This window comes from Oryctolagus cuniculus, chromosome 15 (genome assembly GCF_051225735.1).
Source record: "Oryctolagus cuniculus isolate XC-2025 breed Fujian yellow rabbit chromosome 15, ASM5122573v1, whole genome shotgun sequence".
NCBI lineage: Eukaryota > Metazoa > Chordata > Mammalia > Lagomorpha > Leporidae > Oryctolagus > Oryctolagus cuniculus.
In genome coordinates, this window is record NC_142881.1 from 62,528,887 (window position 1) to 62,544,726 (window position 15,840).

Below are 15,840 nucleotides of genomic sequence, written 5' to 3' on the forward strand. Positions count from 1 at the left end.
TAATCCGAAGGGTGGTGAGCCCTCCCGGCTCCACCACGGGCTGGCTGTGGGACTTCAGCACTGGGGGCGAGTAACTTAACCTCTCGGAGACTCCTTGGGCTCTGGGGGCTTGGAGCACACGGGTTCCTGGAACTGGGCCTGGCAGCTGTCAGCAAATGACACCTCTTAGCTGCCGTGTGACGCCTGGGTTTCTGGGAGTCGCGGCTGAGTCCCTCAGATATCGGTGTCTTCTGACTTCTGTGTGTGTGTGTGTGTGTGTGTGTGTGTCTTTCTTTCTCACTCCCTCCTCCTCCTGGGTTTGTGTTGCCCTGTTCTGCGTAACGTCTACTCCCCTGGATCAGCCCAGCCCCTGGCCATCCAACACCACACCTGTGTGCCCAGGTGAGCTGGCAGCAGCTTCTTTGTCTCTCAGTGCAATGGCCATCTTGCTGACAGGTGCTAAGCAGGCTATGAAATCCCAGGGTGACCAAGGTTGGGGTGAGGGGGACCCTGCACTATGGTCCCTGCCTCGCGGGAGCAGATGGAGCCCCCACAGGGCCATGTGGAGGTGAGAAGAAGGCTGGGTTTTTGCCTTGGAGCAAAGGTTTTGCAGGAAGAGCCAAGAGTGGTGAAGTTGGACACACCTAGGCTAGCCGCGTGGCTCTGCCGCCTCCCGGCTGTGTGACCTCGCACAGGTCACTTTCCCCACTGAGCCTCAGTTTCTCACTGGTGAAGCAGGCGTGCTAAGGCCTGCACGTGGGGCGTGGAGGGAAGCGACGGAGAAGGAGGATGAAAACCCGGGTGCACGCACCTGGTGGTCCCTGTGTGAGCTTCCTTTCCCTGCACAGCCCGGGCCGGCTTCTGTGGGGGGGATGGAGTGACAGGGGACAGCAGGTGTGAAGATGGCCCCCGGGCTCTACAGAGGTAGCTCCCTGTGCCCAGGGCACGGGCTCGCTTGGAGGCCACTTGCCTCTTGGGAGGGATGATGGGGCCTCTGTCGGATCTCACTCCACCGCTGGCTTCCCCCAGGTGGATATAGGCAGAGCCTTGGACGAAGGAAAAAAAATCAGCTCCCCTGAGGTTAAAGCAAGTTCAGGACCCAGCGGGGATGAGAGAGCAGGAGCCTGAGCTGAGTGAAGGCAGGAGAGCAGAGGGGAACGTAAGACAAATGAGCTGCTCCCCGGGAATCCAGGCACTTAAGTGGCCTGTCTCATCCCGCAGGGCAGACAGATGGGGCTGCAGGCTCAAGGCCAGCCAGGCTGCGGGGCCCAGGCCAGGGGAGGGGCCGGCAGGGCCCCCAGTGCTGGCAGAGACGAGGGCCAGACCCAGGAGGGGGCTCCCCTCCTGCTGGGGGGTAGGGGGTGCTTGCAGCAGGCCTGATGGGCTGGGGGTGGATGGAAGGAGTGGTTAATCTCAGAAAACCCTGGTCAGAGCCCGTGACCTTGGATTTGGGCTCGGGGGCCTGCCATCTACTTCTGTTTGGCTCTGCACCATCCCAGACAGCCCCCTCCCGGCTAAGACCCTTGCTTCCCCCTCTGAAAAATGAGGACACTTTGCCTGTTGGGTTCTTGTTTCTGCTGTAATGAGTCTGCATGTCTGAGCCAGCCTGTGGACTCCACGCCTGATTCTGTCCCTGCTAACTGCTCTGACTGGGTAGGGGATGGGTGCTGGGTCCTGGGCCCTTGGATGGGAACAGACAGTAGATCACAAGTGGTGTAAAGCCCTTTTAGGTCATAGAGGGCAAAAACTGTCTGGCTCTCACGTGCCTTTGACGATTGATTATAGTGGCTGCAAGGAGCCCAGTGTAGCGCAGGATTCTGAAGTTGAATATGGACTCAACTGAAAAGGGTGCTATGATTGATTAGTAATGTCTACTTGAGTGACACCTGGGTCTGGCTGGTTCCTTGGCCCCTCGAGGAGCAGCCGTTCCTCGTGGGGGGGGGTGCGGGGAGAGGAGGGAGAGATTTGCCAAGCGCGTCCCAACACAACAGCATCCACCTTCAGGGGCGATGACCTCTCACCAGCCATGCAGAGTGCAGAGCAGGAGGGAGAACTTCCGGGCGGAGGTGGTGCTTGGGGCATGCATTTGAGGTTGACTGGGATCTGAGAGGCAGTGAGAGAGGGGAGGGCCTTCCAGGAGAGGGAGCAGCAGTGCCCCTGTGCAGCACGCCAGCCTTGCTGTGCCCAAGGGAGGATGCAGCCAGGCCGGGGGTGCTGTAGGAAGTGCGATTGGCTGGGGAGGTGGGGGCGCAGTGGGAGGAGCATGGGATGTCACGGCAAGGTCTCAGTTCGGGGGGAGCCCGCAGGAGTGGTATGAGTGGGAAGACAGTGTTGCAGGAGCCGGCATGGGGCTCCTCCTGCCCCACCCCCACCCTGGGGAGCGCCCGCAGCCTCCATGTTCCTCCCACCCAGGACTCAAAAGCCCTGCAGCCTGTCCCCGCCCTTGCCTGAGCTTCTGGCCCACCCCTCGTCCAGCAAGCAGAGCTGCATGGCTCTCCGGGAGCAGCAGGACACTCCAATCTCAGCCCTTGCCCTCGGCGTGAATAACAACAATAATAGTAATAACAGTCATCTCGGCCATCAGCGCGGGCCCAGCGGGGCTTCGGGGAAGCTGTGATTGTCTGCCCCTCGCCTGAGATACACGCGGCCTGCTGCTGAGGCCACCGTGGAGGACGTGGCCCAGCGCTGCCCTTGCAGGGCCCTCTGTGCCCCGCTGAGCTGATCCCCACCTCTTCCAGGGCACAGGAGAGGGAGCTCAGCTCCGAGACGATCCAGGGCTGGTTTCTGAGACTGGACCCCCAGCCAGTGCCCACCCGTGATTCCAGCTGCACCCAAAGCCCAGTGTTCCTGGCCTGGGAGTTCTCAGGCTTTGATGAGCCCTGCCTTTCCCCGCCCATGTCATGGATCAGGGGTCTCCATGACTTCTGGAACTATCTTCTCCCGACACCCCCAGGCAGCAGGCAGGACCCGCCAGTTGACCTGTCGGCTGTTTATTGGATGCCGGCCCCTGTGCTAGGTGGGTGTGGACTATGAGCCAGACTGCTGCCCCCAGGGAGCCTGCAGGACTGTGCTTGTGCGCTGGACAGGGGCGTGGCTCAGGGATCAGCAAGTGAAGTGACGGAGCAGACTGCTCCAGGCGGACGGGGCTGTGAGCACACGGACATCAGCGTGGGGATGTGAGGGACTGAGCGAATCTTCAGGTAGACTATTGCAAGGCGTGGTGGAGATGCTGTCCCTTAGTCTTGGCAGGTGCACACGGGGGAAGCCAGTGGGCGGTGATGCAGAGTGAGGTCGTTCCTGGCAGAAAGTGCAACCGGGGCCAAGGCCCTGGGGCAGCCACTGAGCACTTGGCCTGTCCAGGAGCAGAAAGAAGGACCTTGGGGCCAGGGGAGGGTACGTCCAGGAAGCCTGTGAAATGCGATGGGATGGGCCACCTGGGGCTAGGTCGCATGGGCCCTGGATGGGGTCTGGTTTGTGTGTGTTTTTTCAATGATGGGAAAATACACATAACACCAAGTGGATCACGTGCCCATTTATAAGTGGAGAGTTCAGCAGTCTTGGGTACATTCACGTTGTCACATAGCAATCTCCAGAATGCTTTTTATCTTGAGCACAGAAACTCTGAGCCCATGGAGCAGCGCGTCCCCTCCACCAAGCCCCAGGCCCTGGCAGCCACCACCTGCTTCCTGTCTCTCTCCACTGCAGTGCTGCAGGCACCTCACCGGTGTGCACCCGCTCGCTCGCTCGCTGCCCTTTCGTGACTGGCTCATTCCACTTAGCCTCCTGCCCTCCAGGGTCACCCATGTCGTGGCATACGCAAGCATCGCTGTCCATCCTCCACGGGACCTGTTCACCTGGGGAATCACCCGTGGGTGCCTCCCTCCTTTGACCTCTCATGCCCGGCGCTGCTGTGAGCATGGGTGTGCTTCCTGCCGGGGCTGGGTTGGCACAGAGTAGAGGGTGCCCGGCCCAGGGGTGCGATCCTTCACCATGGAGGTCGGGAAGGCCACGTGTGCAGAATCCTCCAGCTACCCTGATGAGGCCAGGAGCCCCAAGACAGAGCCTTTACATCATCATGGGACTGGGGGAGCTTTCTCTGCATCCGGAATGTGAGCCATAAACCAGGCTGACTCCCAGGCAGTACTCCTGCATTCCATCATTGATGGCCAGCGCCCCTTCTGATTGGCTGATGCCTGGACTGGGCCGGTGGCTGAACAGTTGGCTGTCACCCTGCCACAGGCCAGCCCCGGGACTTCCACACCTGGCTCAGCGGCAGAGTCTCAGCAAAGAGGCGGGGGGGAGGGGGGCTGCTGTTCAGAAGGGCACGCACTGGGCTCCCCCAGGCAGCAGGGCCTGGGAATATGCATTGTGCATTCTTGGGGGTTCTTATTCAGGTTCCCCCAGAGCAGATCTTGTGATGGGGACTGAAGGGCAAGTGGTTTTCCTGGGATAGGGGATCCCGGGAAGGAGGGCTGAGGCTGGGAAGAGGAGGCCAGGCATTGCCAATGGAGGTGCCCACCACCGGTTCTGTAACTGAACACCACACGCTGGGTCACTGTGCCAGGGGCGAGGTGTGTGCGGCTCATGGTTCTGGAGGCGGGCGAGCCCAGGGCTGAGGTGCTGGCCTCCTTGCGGCCCCCCGGGCTGCACTAGCGCATGGCAGACGGTGTTACGTGGTAAGACAGAGCCCACTGCAGGCTGGAGTCTCTCTTGCTCTTACGGTGAAGCCACCAGTGCCGTCCCAGGAGCCCACTGCCCGGCCCGCCTCAAATATCGCTAACGTGTGAATTGGGGGATTGAGCTTCCAACACGTGAACTTTTGGGGACACAAAGCACCGCAACAAGCAAGCTCCATGCTGTGAGAACCTGGAGGTGAATCCTCCAGGGACCCCCAGAGCCAGCACAGAGTCTGGTCCTTGGGGCAGGGGGCCGGGACGCTTCTCTCCCCAATCTGGTCATTACCCACCGTCTTCCGACATGCACATGTTGAGTGCTCTACCAGGGCTGTTGGTTCCCTGGCACTTCCAGTCAGTTGCCCTTGGGAGTCACCGGGCATCCTTCTGCCCACTGCAAGGGACCCCAGCCTCCATCCCTGTGGTGGGGATGCACTGAGCACGAACATCGTGGTTTCTCGGTAAGCTCACACCACAGAAGGAGCATGCGGCCTGGCAGGTGCGCTCACACAGCGACTGCACACAGGTGCTCACGAAAGCTAAAAGGGGGAAGCAGCTGAAATGTCTGTGGGCCAATGAATGAGCACGAGGTGCCATGGCCTCACAGTGGGACGGGGTACCCCGTGAGGTCCCGTCCCAGGCCGGGGCACGCATGAGCTCAGCGACAGAAGCCAGACACAGATGGCCCAGTGATGATGGCCCCACCCCACGGAACAGGCAGAATTCCAGGCAAGTCCTGAGAGATGGAAGGCAGGTGGGTGGCTGTCAGGGGCCGGGGAAGGGGTAGGGCTGCTTCATGGGTGTGAGGCTTCCTCCAGGGGTGATGCAGCTGTCTTAGAACTGCGAATGCACAGGGGGCTGTTCGATCTCACGTTTTCATCCATTTGAATGGGGGCTGGCATTCAGCACGATGGCTAAGATGCCACTCAGGCCGCCCATGTGCCTGGACTCAGGTCCCAGCTCCACTCTTGACTCCAGCTCCCTGTGAAGTGCACCCTGGGAGGCAGCAGTGATGGCTCAGGTACTTGGGTCCCTGCCACCCACATGAGAGATGCAGGTGGAGCTCCCGGGTCCTGGCATTGGTTCAGCCCAGCCCCAGCTGTTGGGGACCTTTGGGAAGAGAGCCAGCAAATGGGAGATCTCTGTCTGTCAAATAAATTTCAGAAAAATAATTAAATCATTAGCAAAGGTAAATTTTATAGGATGTGGATTTTGCTGTTTTTCCAAGAGCTCTGGGCCTTCTATAGCCTCGAGACGCAAGGTGCACGGTGTGTGCACTCCAGGCTCTCACGGCCAGGCCGCAGTGGCCCAAGTGGCTGCCACTGGTGGCTCCAGTGGCCTCCCTCCTGCAGGAGTGGGACCGAGGCGGCTGGCCGCCTACCCTGCTGGAGGAGTGAGTCCTGGTTCCTGAAGAGGCCAGCGTGACAGCAGAGCGCGGGCGGGGGAGGACGGGCCCAGCTGGGGACTCGTGGGGCGTCTCGTCTTACATATACTATTAAATCGGCACCTGTAATTAGTACACTTAGAAAAGGTCAGCCACAATTGCCTGGGACATGGAGGAGGCGTGAGCAGGCAAGAGCCCGTGAGGACGCCAACAAGGACCATTTTGAGCTGCACATAATTGAGGGGAAAATGGATAAAAGTCCAGGAAATTACAGGCTGGGTGACAGCAGCTGATGGCCCCATCCCTGTCCTGCCCAGCACCCCACTTCTTGGGAGGGCTTCGGCGTTGGGCCTCACGGAGCCGTTTGGGACAGTGGGCTAAGCCGAGTGACCTTGAGTAGAGGGCCAGCAAGGCCTGCCCAGAATCCCCGGCCCAGCTGGCAGTGGGGCGTCCCCACACCCCACACCTGGACTGGGCTCTGGAGCGGGAGCTGGGGGCTGGGGGCCGGGACAGCAGGCTGCGGGGACTCCTTGTTTTACTGTGGACAAAGGGAACTTATGGGCCTCACTTTCCCAGTGGTGGAACCTGCCCAAGGCCCGGGGCAGCAGCTCTGTGCAGCTCAGCTTTGTCCCTGAGGGACCCCAGAGGGCTATGGGAAGGAAATGTGTGTTCCTGGAAGTCGTGGCCAGGCTGGCCATCCTTTGGCAGCTTTGAAAGGATAAACGATGCCCCGCGTTCTGCCGGGCTGTGTTCTCCTGTAAGAACGGAGTCGCTGCCAGGCATCGAGCAGCACGGGTCTCTGGGAAGGTGCACGAGTCTGTGACTTCCACACACCCTCTCTGCCCCCTCTAGAAAGAGCTCTGGATGAGTCTGGAAGCTTGGCTTCGCGTGCTGCCTCTGTTGCTCCCACCTGACTTCAAGCAGCTTGCTAACCGCCTGCAGCTGCCGCACCTGTCAGATGGGAAGGTTGGGTCTGGGGGTTGCTCCTGCTCTGTTGCGTGGGCTTCCTCCTCTGCCCTTCACCTTGGGGGTGGGGGCGGGGGTGGGGGGCCGGGACCTCCTCCTCTGCTTTCTGCTTGTCCGTGGCGAGGCCGTTCTGCACCCTGAGCCCAAACTGCCCGATAGGACGAGAGAAGTCGTGTGCTTAGTCCTGGGTTCTGGCCTGTAACAAGAGCCAGTGTCTTCCCTCCTGGCTGGTCAGCTCCTGCCCGTGGAAGCCCCGAGTCTTGAGTTCACATGGCGAGTGCTGGGATGCGCGTGTACCAGAGCAGAGGTGGGCTCCGGGCCTGCGGTGTGGATGTGGGGGACGCGAGCTCCGCCGCCGGTGAGGCCGTGGCCAGGGATGTCATCACTCTGCGGCCTGGACGAGGTGGCCGTGGGGATCGCTCCACTGCCTGCCTGGCGTGTGCTGCACGTAGCTGTCCTGTTGCCAGTGTCCCTCAAGGTGTTCCCAGCGAGGGCCCATCAGCCCTCTTTTCCAGACAATTCTCAGAACCTGGACTCCTTCATAGTTGCGTCTTCAGAGCTGTCTGCTAACGCTGGTCGGTGTCTGGGAGGAGCCGTCCGTCTTGTAAAGGTGTATTTTATTTTCAGTTGACGTCACAGTTGTACGAACACGTGCCTGCGATGTGGACGTGCGTGTGCACTGTGGAAGGATCCGGTTAGGGTAGACACACTCCTTGCACTGAAACGCGTGGAACGCCCTCTGTGAGCTGCAGTGAGCTGCACAATGTGTTCCTGTTGACCGTGGTCGCCCTGGCAGGGTGGCATCGCCCGAGGCCGTGGCTGTGATCTTCCCCTGCTGGAGGGCCAGAGGCCCCCTCCAGATCCCATCACAGGAAAGGAGGCCTCGCACGTTCGCAGCGTTCTGTGTGCAGCTCCGGGGCCTGCGCGACTCCCAAAGTGTGGGTGACCAGCTTCCCTGGTGCACCCTGCTTTTATTTAGCACATGTCCTGCAAATGCCTCTGTCCTGGGCAAGCCAGGGCACTCAGCTGCCCTGCGTGAGAGCTGCCCGGGGAGCTGGGAATTCCAGAAGATGGGACGGGGCCCGGCATCCTGACGGCAAGGGTTTTGCTTCCTGGTGATGGCCAGCACCTCCCTCTCGGTTTCCTTCCTGAGGGCAGGAGCGAGACGGCGGCACGCAGTTCTAGACTGGAATTCCTCACGGCTGAGCACTGCGCTGCTTACGAGGCTGGCACCTACACACTGTGGGGCGAATGCCAGAAGGCTTTGCAGAATATTCAGAGTTGGAAAGGGTGCTTCCATCTGCAAAAGACAGAAATCATAGAGCTGACGAGTCCAGAGGATGGAACTAATATCGGCACGCTGGCCACGGACGCTCAGACCAGCAGGAATCTGCCTCTCTCTGCACTGCTGGCCTCTGTTCTCCTCCCTGTTGGCAGGATTCTCAGGCAGCCTCGTCCCTTGTGGTACCAGAGATGGCTGCCAGCAGCACCAAATTAGCAACCCCATGGGAAGAGCCCCTCCTTTCCAGTCATTCAGGCCAAAGTCCCAGGGTTGGCTTTGATTGGCTAGTCTGGGTCACATGCTGATCACTGAGCCCATCGTTGTAACGAGGAAGATGGCCTGCCCTGCTCGGCTGGGGCTGGGTTGTGTCGTCCCTCTGGGAACATGGGAATTGCAACTTGGGGGCTGGTTCTCTGAGTCACTTGGAGAAGGGGGTCTTCAATTTAAAATCAGATTAACGGGGGCAGGCAGCTGTCCATGGCACACCTCGATCATGGTGGGTGATGGCTCCTGGTACAACCATGCATGCCCACGCCGTGACGGGTGGGCCAGATGAAGGTGGGGCACCTGGCTCAGAGCCTGGGGGGTCTTGCGATGACCCGTGACCTGTGCAAGGTTTCTCTGGTGGCTGCTCCCTGCTGGCAGTCCAGGCACCCGAGCAAGGTGGTGGGGAATGAACCTGACCTCTGTGTCTGCTCTCTCCTCCCCGCCTTGGCTCCTGCAGGCTCTTCCGTGACACAGCTGCTCGCCCGAGACATGGACAACGACCCACTGGTGTTCGGCGTGTCCGGGGAGGAGGCCTCCCGCTTCTTTGCCGTGGAGCCTGACACAGGCGTGGTGTGGCTCCGGCAGCCACTGGACAGAGAGGTGAGCCTGGCTCAGTCCTTGCCTGGTGCTTCCCGGGGGGCCAGGGAAGGCAGCTTACCACCTCTCCAGGGCCTCCCTCTGAGACCCCATTCTGACTCGCAGCAGTGCCTTCCTGCATGAATGGGGCTGGAGTGGGGAGACCAGAGGTGTCCCCCAGCCAGGTCCAGCAGAGGATAGATAGGGTAGACAGTGATCCGGGGTTCATCCTTCGGGGGGATGGGGCTCTGCAGGGGATCCTGTCCACCCCACTCCCAGCAAGTGTCCCCTCGAAGGGCATTTTTCAAAGAAGCAGGAATTATAAAATTTACACACGGCCCCAGGCTTGCCCCCTTTTGCCCCCAAAGACATGGGCCTGCTCAGTGTCCGAGGCTCCTGGCGCCTCCCTCTGTGGCTCCTTCAGGCGACAGAGTCCTAGCCCACGCCTGCATCCCAGCCCGAGCACAGTGCTGGCTTTGTTAGGGAAGCCGCTGGACCCCGGGCCCGACGGCCTCTCGGGGCCCAGCCAGGGCCTCAGCCCTGCCTCTCGCCTTTTTGTTTTTTTTTTTAGATTTTGTTTATTTGAAGGGTAGAGCCACAGTCAGAGAGAGGGAGAGACAGAAGAGTCTTCCACCCACTGGTTTTCTTCCTAAATGGCGCCTTTCACCTTTCTAATGCTGCCCTCCGCCTACCTCCCTTTCTTTCAGACCAAGTCCGAGTTCACCGTGGAGTTCTCTGTCAGCGACCACCAGGGGGTGAGTGTCCCCTGAGGGTCTGTGGCTCTGGGCGTGGTGGGATCTCTGGGCCCTGGGCGAGGGGAGGCCGGAGGCAGCGGCGGCGCTAACTCCCACTCTCCTCCTGCCAGGTGATCACACGGAAGGTGAACATCCAGGTGGGGGACGTGAACGACAATGCGCCCACGTTTCACAACCAGCCCTACAGTGTCCGCATCCCGGAGGTAGGAGCCCGTGGCAGGTGGTGGGGTCCCGGGGCTGCTGCTCGCCCACCACGGTGGTGTGGCGTGGGCCGAACATCAGGGCCTCTCCTGCTGACACCTTTTCCCCGGGCGTCTACTCTGGGCAGCTTGGTGGCCATGCCGGCCCCTCTGAAGGCCAGGGGGGTGTCTGGTGTTCAGGAAGAGTGGCCAGGCCAGTGGGTGGCACTAGCTTTGCGTCTGAGAAAGGGTCTGCCTTGGTGGGGCCCCCGATGCTGACTGGAGTCAACCAGAGGTGGGTGTTACACCCTCCCTTGTTCCATTCAAGGCCAAGTGTGGGTCCCAGGTAGGGTGGACAAGCTGGCCTCCCCCTAGCCCCTCTGGCTCTGGACAGAATCAGGGCTTGCCGGGACCCAGGGAGCACGTGGTTCCAGGAAGGGCGTCCCCCTGCCCTGCACTCTCGCCCGCTGTCTTGGGCCCCTCATCTGTGTCTCAGCGTGTTTGCTGAGAGTGTGGAGAATCAAGCCACGGCTGGTAATGGAGAAGTATAAACTATTGCATCACAGACACCTCGTCAGTGAGCTGGCTGCTGGCTCCCAGGGGCTCCAGGGTGCTTGTGGCTGGCTGGCTCTCACCTGGGTGGCTGATGGCAGCCATATGGGCTGGCAGTTAATGACACAGGGACCTTGAAGATGCTGGGAAAAGAGTTTCCAGCTGGGTGGCCCTCAGACCTGCCCTCAGGGCTCTGGGTTGGGCTGTGGTGGCAGAAAAGGGTTGGGATGGGAGCCAAGGGATGGAACCTTCTAGAAAGGCAGGCTGGCACCAAGGCCTTAGCGTTCTAATCCCTGTTTGCCATCATTCACCAGTTGAGGGGGCCAAGAGTCTTAGAGAGGATCTATTCTGTTTATAGGTAGGGTTCCGTGTGGGACAGTGAGCTGCCCAAGGCCACATGGCTTTGATTGGGTGCCTCCTGACTGACTGCCAGAGTGAGCTCAGACCCCTCAGGATGAAAAGCACCTGCCTCATGCTCCCCACATCCCCCGTTTCTGCCCTTGTTACTCAGCTGTGAGATGGGAGTGGGGAGGGCAAGCATGTGGAGGGTACAGTCAGGCACAGGTGCCCCGCCCTGCCCTGCACAGCCCAGTCTTGGGAGGCAAAGCCTGCTGTCCTGAGCGGTGGCCGCTGCGCCCGGGGACTGCAGCTTGGCTCCAGGCGCGTGCTCATTTGGAAGTCTCCCTAATTTAATTAAGGGTCTCTACGTGCCAGCCTGCACTCTGGGCCCGGACTCAGAAACCAAGGGCATGGCTCGGAGTTAATGAGCCTCGGACCCATTGCTCAGCTGTCGTCCTGGCAGGCATGGCTGCCCCCTGGTGTCCCTCCTGGGGGCGGGGCGGGTGGGCAGTGGGCAGCAGCCATGGCAAGGGGACAAGCATGCACATCCCTCCTCCCCAGCCCTGGGCCAGAGCCAGACTTTTGCCATCTCTTCCTCCAGATGTGACCTGCACCACCCGGCACTGTTGGAACCCCCTGGGCTCCTCCAAAGGCCCTGGCTCTGGGAACAGAGCCTTTTCAGTCGCTCATTTATATAACAAATATTTACTGAGTGTCTGCGTGGGCTTGGCCCTCGGCCAGGCTCTCAGTTCACAGAGGCCCAGGACATGGATGGCCAGGAGTGAGACCCCAGGCAGGAGACAGGGCCCAGCCCTGCTCCCAGGCTGCTGGATCCCTTTGGTGTGTCCCTATGCTCTCCGGGCCCTAGTCCCCCTCAGCTAGTAGCAGCACAGGGCAGGTGGTAGGACGTGGCCTGCCCGTGCCCATCTGGTGAGAGTGTGGGCTGGGAGCCGCGGCGGCGAGGGATACAACGTCCTTGGAGGAAGGCCCATGTGGCTCACTTGCTCCAGTGTGAACACCCCAGGCCACTCGGGTGGCCTGACACTCGATGCCTTGCTCAGGGCTGCTCAGCATGACCAGTGGGGATGGGATGTCAGCTGGACAGTGGCCGGGCCACTCATGGCTCACAGTGGCCTGGCCCTGCCCAGCCCTGGCCTACTGTGGTCACCTGAGCTAGAACTCGGCTGCCTGGCTCAGGCCCCAGCAAGGGGACCAGCACGGGCCCTGCTGGCCCCTGGCCAACTGCCTATATTGAGGTCACCTTGGAAATTCTAGGCGTCTGCCTCTGAGACGTGTGACAGTGGCAGAGACCTGAGGATATGAACCAGAGAAACAGGAAAGGGCAGGCAGGGCCACCACACACCATGAGGCATGAGTGCCGGGGACTGCCTGAGTGAATAGAGAAATCTCAGCGGGCTTCTCAGAGAAGCGGAGTTTCCAGCAGATGCCGGCTGAGGCAAATAATGGGTGCTGCTGTGCTGTGGACGGAAGAGGCAGGCCGGGGTCGAGACACCCAGCTCTAGTCCTAGCTGTGCCGATAACGGGCTGGGAGTGACTTTGGACCTGTCACTGCCCCTCTGTAGGCTTTGCCCCAATAGCTGTCAAACCGGGGAGCTGGACCAGCCACCCCCTCCCCGGCAGGGCTGACACGTGTGGTGTGATGGTGCCATGTGGCCAAAGAGGCTCCTTATCTGTGGGGGCCTTGCTGCTCCCCCTGCGGCTGCCTCAGCCCCCTGCACCCCACCCCTCGCTCCCCAACCGTCTGCTCCCTGCATCCTGGGCCCCAGAACCCGGGGGGAGGCACAGGGGACAGATGCAGGGAGGCAGACCAGGTCTGTGTGGAGAGGACTTTGCTCACCGAGACGCACACACACGCTGCCCCCCGACCTGCCGAGGAGGCGCTGAGCTCCCTGTCCCTGGAGTTACGCAAACAGAAACAGAAGCTGTCCGGCACTGCGTGCTGGGAAAGCGAGGAGGCAGAGGGCCCCAAACGTGCCCCAAGAGGCCTGTTCCTGCTGCGTTTCTCCTGCGGCTCTGCATCAGTAGGCCGGGGAGGGCCAGCCCAGGAATCTGCATTTTTTTTAACCAAACTCCCCTGGAAACAGTGAGACTGACCAGGTCTGGGGAGCCCTGGAGGGTGACCCAGCAGAGCACTTCTGAGAGGCACTGAGGGCGGCCCCTCCGGGACAAGAACTTTAGCCCATCCAAGGCTGCCTGGAAACGTGACCCAGGGGGGTCCTGGGCCCTGAGTCTGGGGATAGCAGAGGGTAGGAGGCGGCCAAAGCCAGGCCCTGTCCTCTGCCCACCCTGCCCTGGCCCGGCCCAGGCCCCAGGTCAGCAGATGCCAGGCTGGTGTGTGTTTGGGTTTGTTTGTTCTCTGTCCCCTCCCGCCCACCCTTCTCCCCTCGCTGAGCTGTTCTCCATGTAATTATCCATTTTATCAGGGTGAAAGACCCTCCATTCACTTGTCGAAGCCCTAACGAGACAGTGTGGATGCTTTCAAGTCCGTAAAGAAAAGGGAAATCCTGCTAGAATTGGCAACTTAATTCACCAAGCCAGCCTCGACAGACCTCATTAAGTCCCCGTGTATTCATTTCAGGCTAATGGCTGTCATGCTGACTGCTGTTTGATTTGCTGTAATAGACTTTTATGGCGTGCCAATTTGCTCAGACGTGTTTGCCTGTGTCTGTGCCCAGCGGTGCTGCTCCACTACCCCGTCAGGGGCGCGTGCCTACCTCGCTGACCTTCAGCACTGCCCCCGCCCCCTCTGCCCGGTGGTCGCCCCCCAGAGCCATCCCCCTAGCTCCCGACATGCCCTGGGGAAGTGACCTGGGGAGGGGGGAGGGCGGATCTCCTGAGGTTAGCAGTCGCAGTCGGATGGTGCCTGGCGGCTGCCAGGGGGCCCTCTGGAGTTCCAGAGTGGACTTGTCCTTGAACTTCTGACAAAGTCAAGCTCCTTAGCTGGACAGTCAAGGCTTTTATCTGGGCGTCCTCAGCCTGCTTCTCCCAGCTCACCTGCTCCGGCTCCTGCTCAGGAATTGTCAGCCCGAGTGTGTGTCTGTGTGTCTCTCTCTCTCATACACACACACACACACACACACATGCACACGTACACTTTTCTAGCCCCAAGTTTCAGCCCCGCTCTACCTACCCTTCCTTCAGCTCTCCAATCTGCTCTGCCACCCTCTGTCCGCGGAGCCCCGCAGGCTCGGTTCATTTGTTTTCCGTAGATGAACGCAGCAAACGTCTGTTGGACGGGGCCAGGGCGTCCACGCTGACCTGCCTGTGCAGGGTGATGAGCAATTCTGCCAGCTGCCAGCTGTGTGGCTTTAGACAGGTGACGTGGCCTCTCTGGACAGGCAGCAGGGTTGGTCTTGCAGGATTGCCATGGGGGCTGCAGTGATGTTGGCAGGAGGAGCCCCAGGTCAGCCCGTGGCTCACAGTCTGTTCAGTAAGGTGCTGGGGCTTGAGGTCAAGGGCTTTGTCCTTGGGGAGGGAAACTTTGCAAAGAGAAAGGCAAGGAAGTAGGTGTCTGACCACACCTAAACGTATCCCACGCCGTGGTGGCACAGTGTAACGAAAGCGCTGTGGTGGTCTGTATAGGGGCCATTTGTTTGGGATGTGTGGGATGAGTAGGAGGGAGTTAGAGCAGGAGACTGTCTCTGGGTACCATTTACATCCTGGGATCATCAGGTGTCATTGCATATGTTGGAATTTCCCGAAAAGTGAGGTAGATTCTGCCCCTGACCTGAGACCCTGCTGGGGAGGGACCGTGGCTGTGTGCATGCGCGGCCCTTCCAGGTCCCTGCTGTTACCTCGTGGAAACAAGGCCAAGCTGCAAGTAGGTCCCTCGGGTCCCTGCCCAGGTCTTGACAGACAGGTCTCAGCCGGATCTCCTGTGGCTTCAGGTGACCGGGCATCGGCTGGGGACAAGGCTGCTTGTGAGGGAGGGGCTGGAGCTGGGGTGAGAGATGGGAGCCTGAGCCTCAGTGGCTGGGACAGAGGCAGAGGCAGAAGCCAGGTCCCGTTGCTCCATAAGGGCAGGGGAACTGCTCATTCGCCAGACCCCTTAATAGATATGGGAAGGGGGGGGGCGCATCCTTGAGATCATGTGCCGGGAACCGACTCGGCCCGTCCTGTGCTGCCGGTGAGACGCTGCTGGTGGGTCTGCAGTGTCCTACACACCCAGGGCTGTGCCTTCCCGTGGGGTCCCAGTGAGTCCCCACCACCACCTGTGGGGCCATCCCTCTGGCTGTTCCCATTCTACAAATGTGGACGTGGAGCCAGGATGGGGAGACAAGGCCTGATGTGAGGCTGGTGGCAAGTGGCTTCCCTTCCCTGCAAACAAGAAGTGACCTGGGGCGTGGGAGCCTCATCAGGAAGGTGGAGGCAGGCTCAGGCCAGGGTGGATCAGTGCCCAGGGCTGGGCTGCTGCTGTCCACTCTGTCTCTGGCCGGGTCAGTGAGGACCAAGCGCCCAGACCCAGAGCCGCACTGCTCTGCTTGCCTGTGGGGTGACCATGGGAATGAAGGTGGCACCTGTGAAAGGTGTCACTGGTCATCTTGTCTCTCAGGGGAGGGGTTCCATGGCCACAGCCAGGGCTGGCGCTGTGCAGAACAGGGCACATGCACACCTGCCCTGCACCCCACTTCTTCCCAGGACACCCGAAGGAGCCGTCCTCTGTGCCATGGCACATGGGGAGCCCTGAGGTGGTGGACAGGTGAGGCCCAGAGCATGTGGGAGTGCATTTGGCCAAAGACACCAGCTTATTAGTACCCACGGGGCCAGCAGCTTTAACCCCGGTGCCCTCCCCGGTGGGTGCTGAATGATTTATAAACTGCAGCTTTAGGGTGCAGCCAGAGGCAGCAGGGAAGGGGGGTACCTTCTG

General features: G+C 60.6%; 1 protein-coding gene across 4 annotated transcripts in view; it reads left to right on the forward strand.

The window, feature by feature from the left end:
- The window catches only part of CDH23 (cadherin related 23), a 365,671-nt gene that overhangs the window by 89,932 nt on the left and 259,899 nt on the right, over positions 1 to 15,840 (forward strand). For all 4 annotated transcript variants that reach the window (XM_051823796.3, XM_089313405.1, XM_089313406.1 and 1 more), the window contains exons 4-6: positions 9,009 to 9,151; positions 9,835 to 9,882; positions 9,993 to 10,085. In XM_051823796.3, the coding sequence (XP_051679756.3) occupies positions 9,009 to 9,151; positions 9,835 to 9,882; positions 9,993 to 10,085 (284 nt within the window). The remainder of the gene's footprint in view (positions 1 to 9,008; positions 9,152 to 9,834; positions 9,883 to 9,992; positions 10,086 to 15,840) is intronic.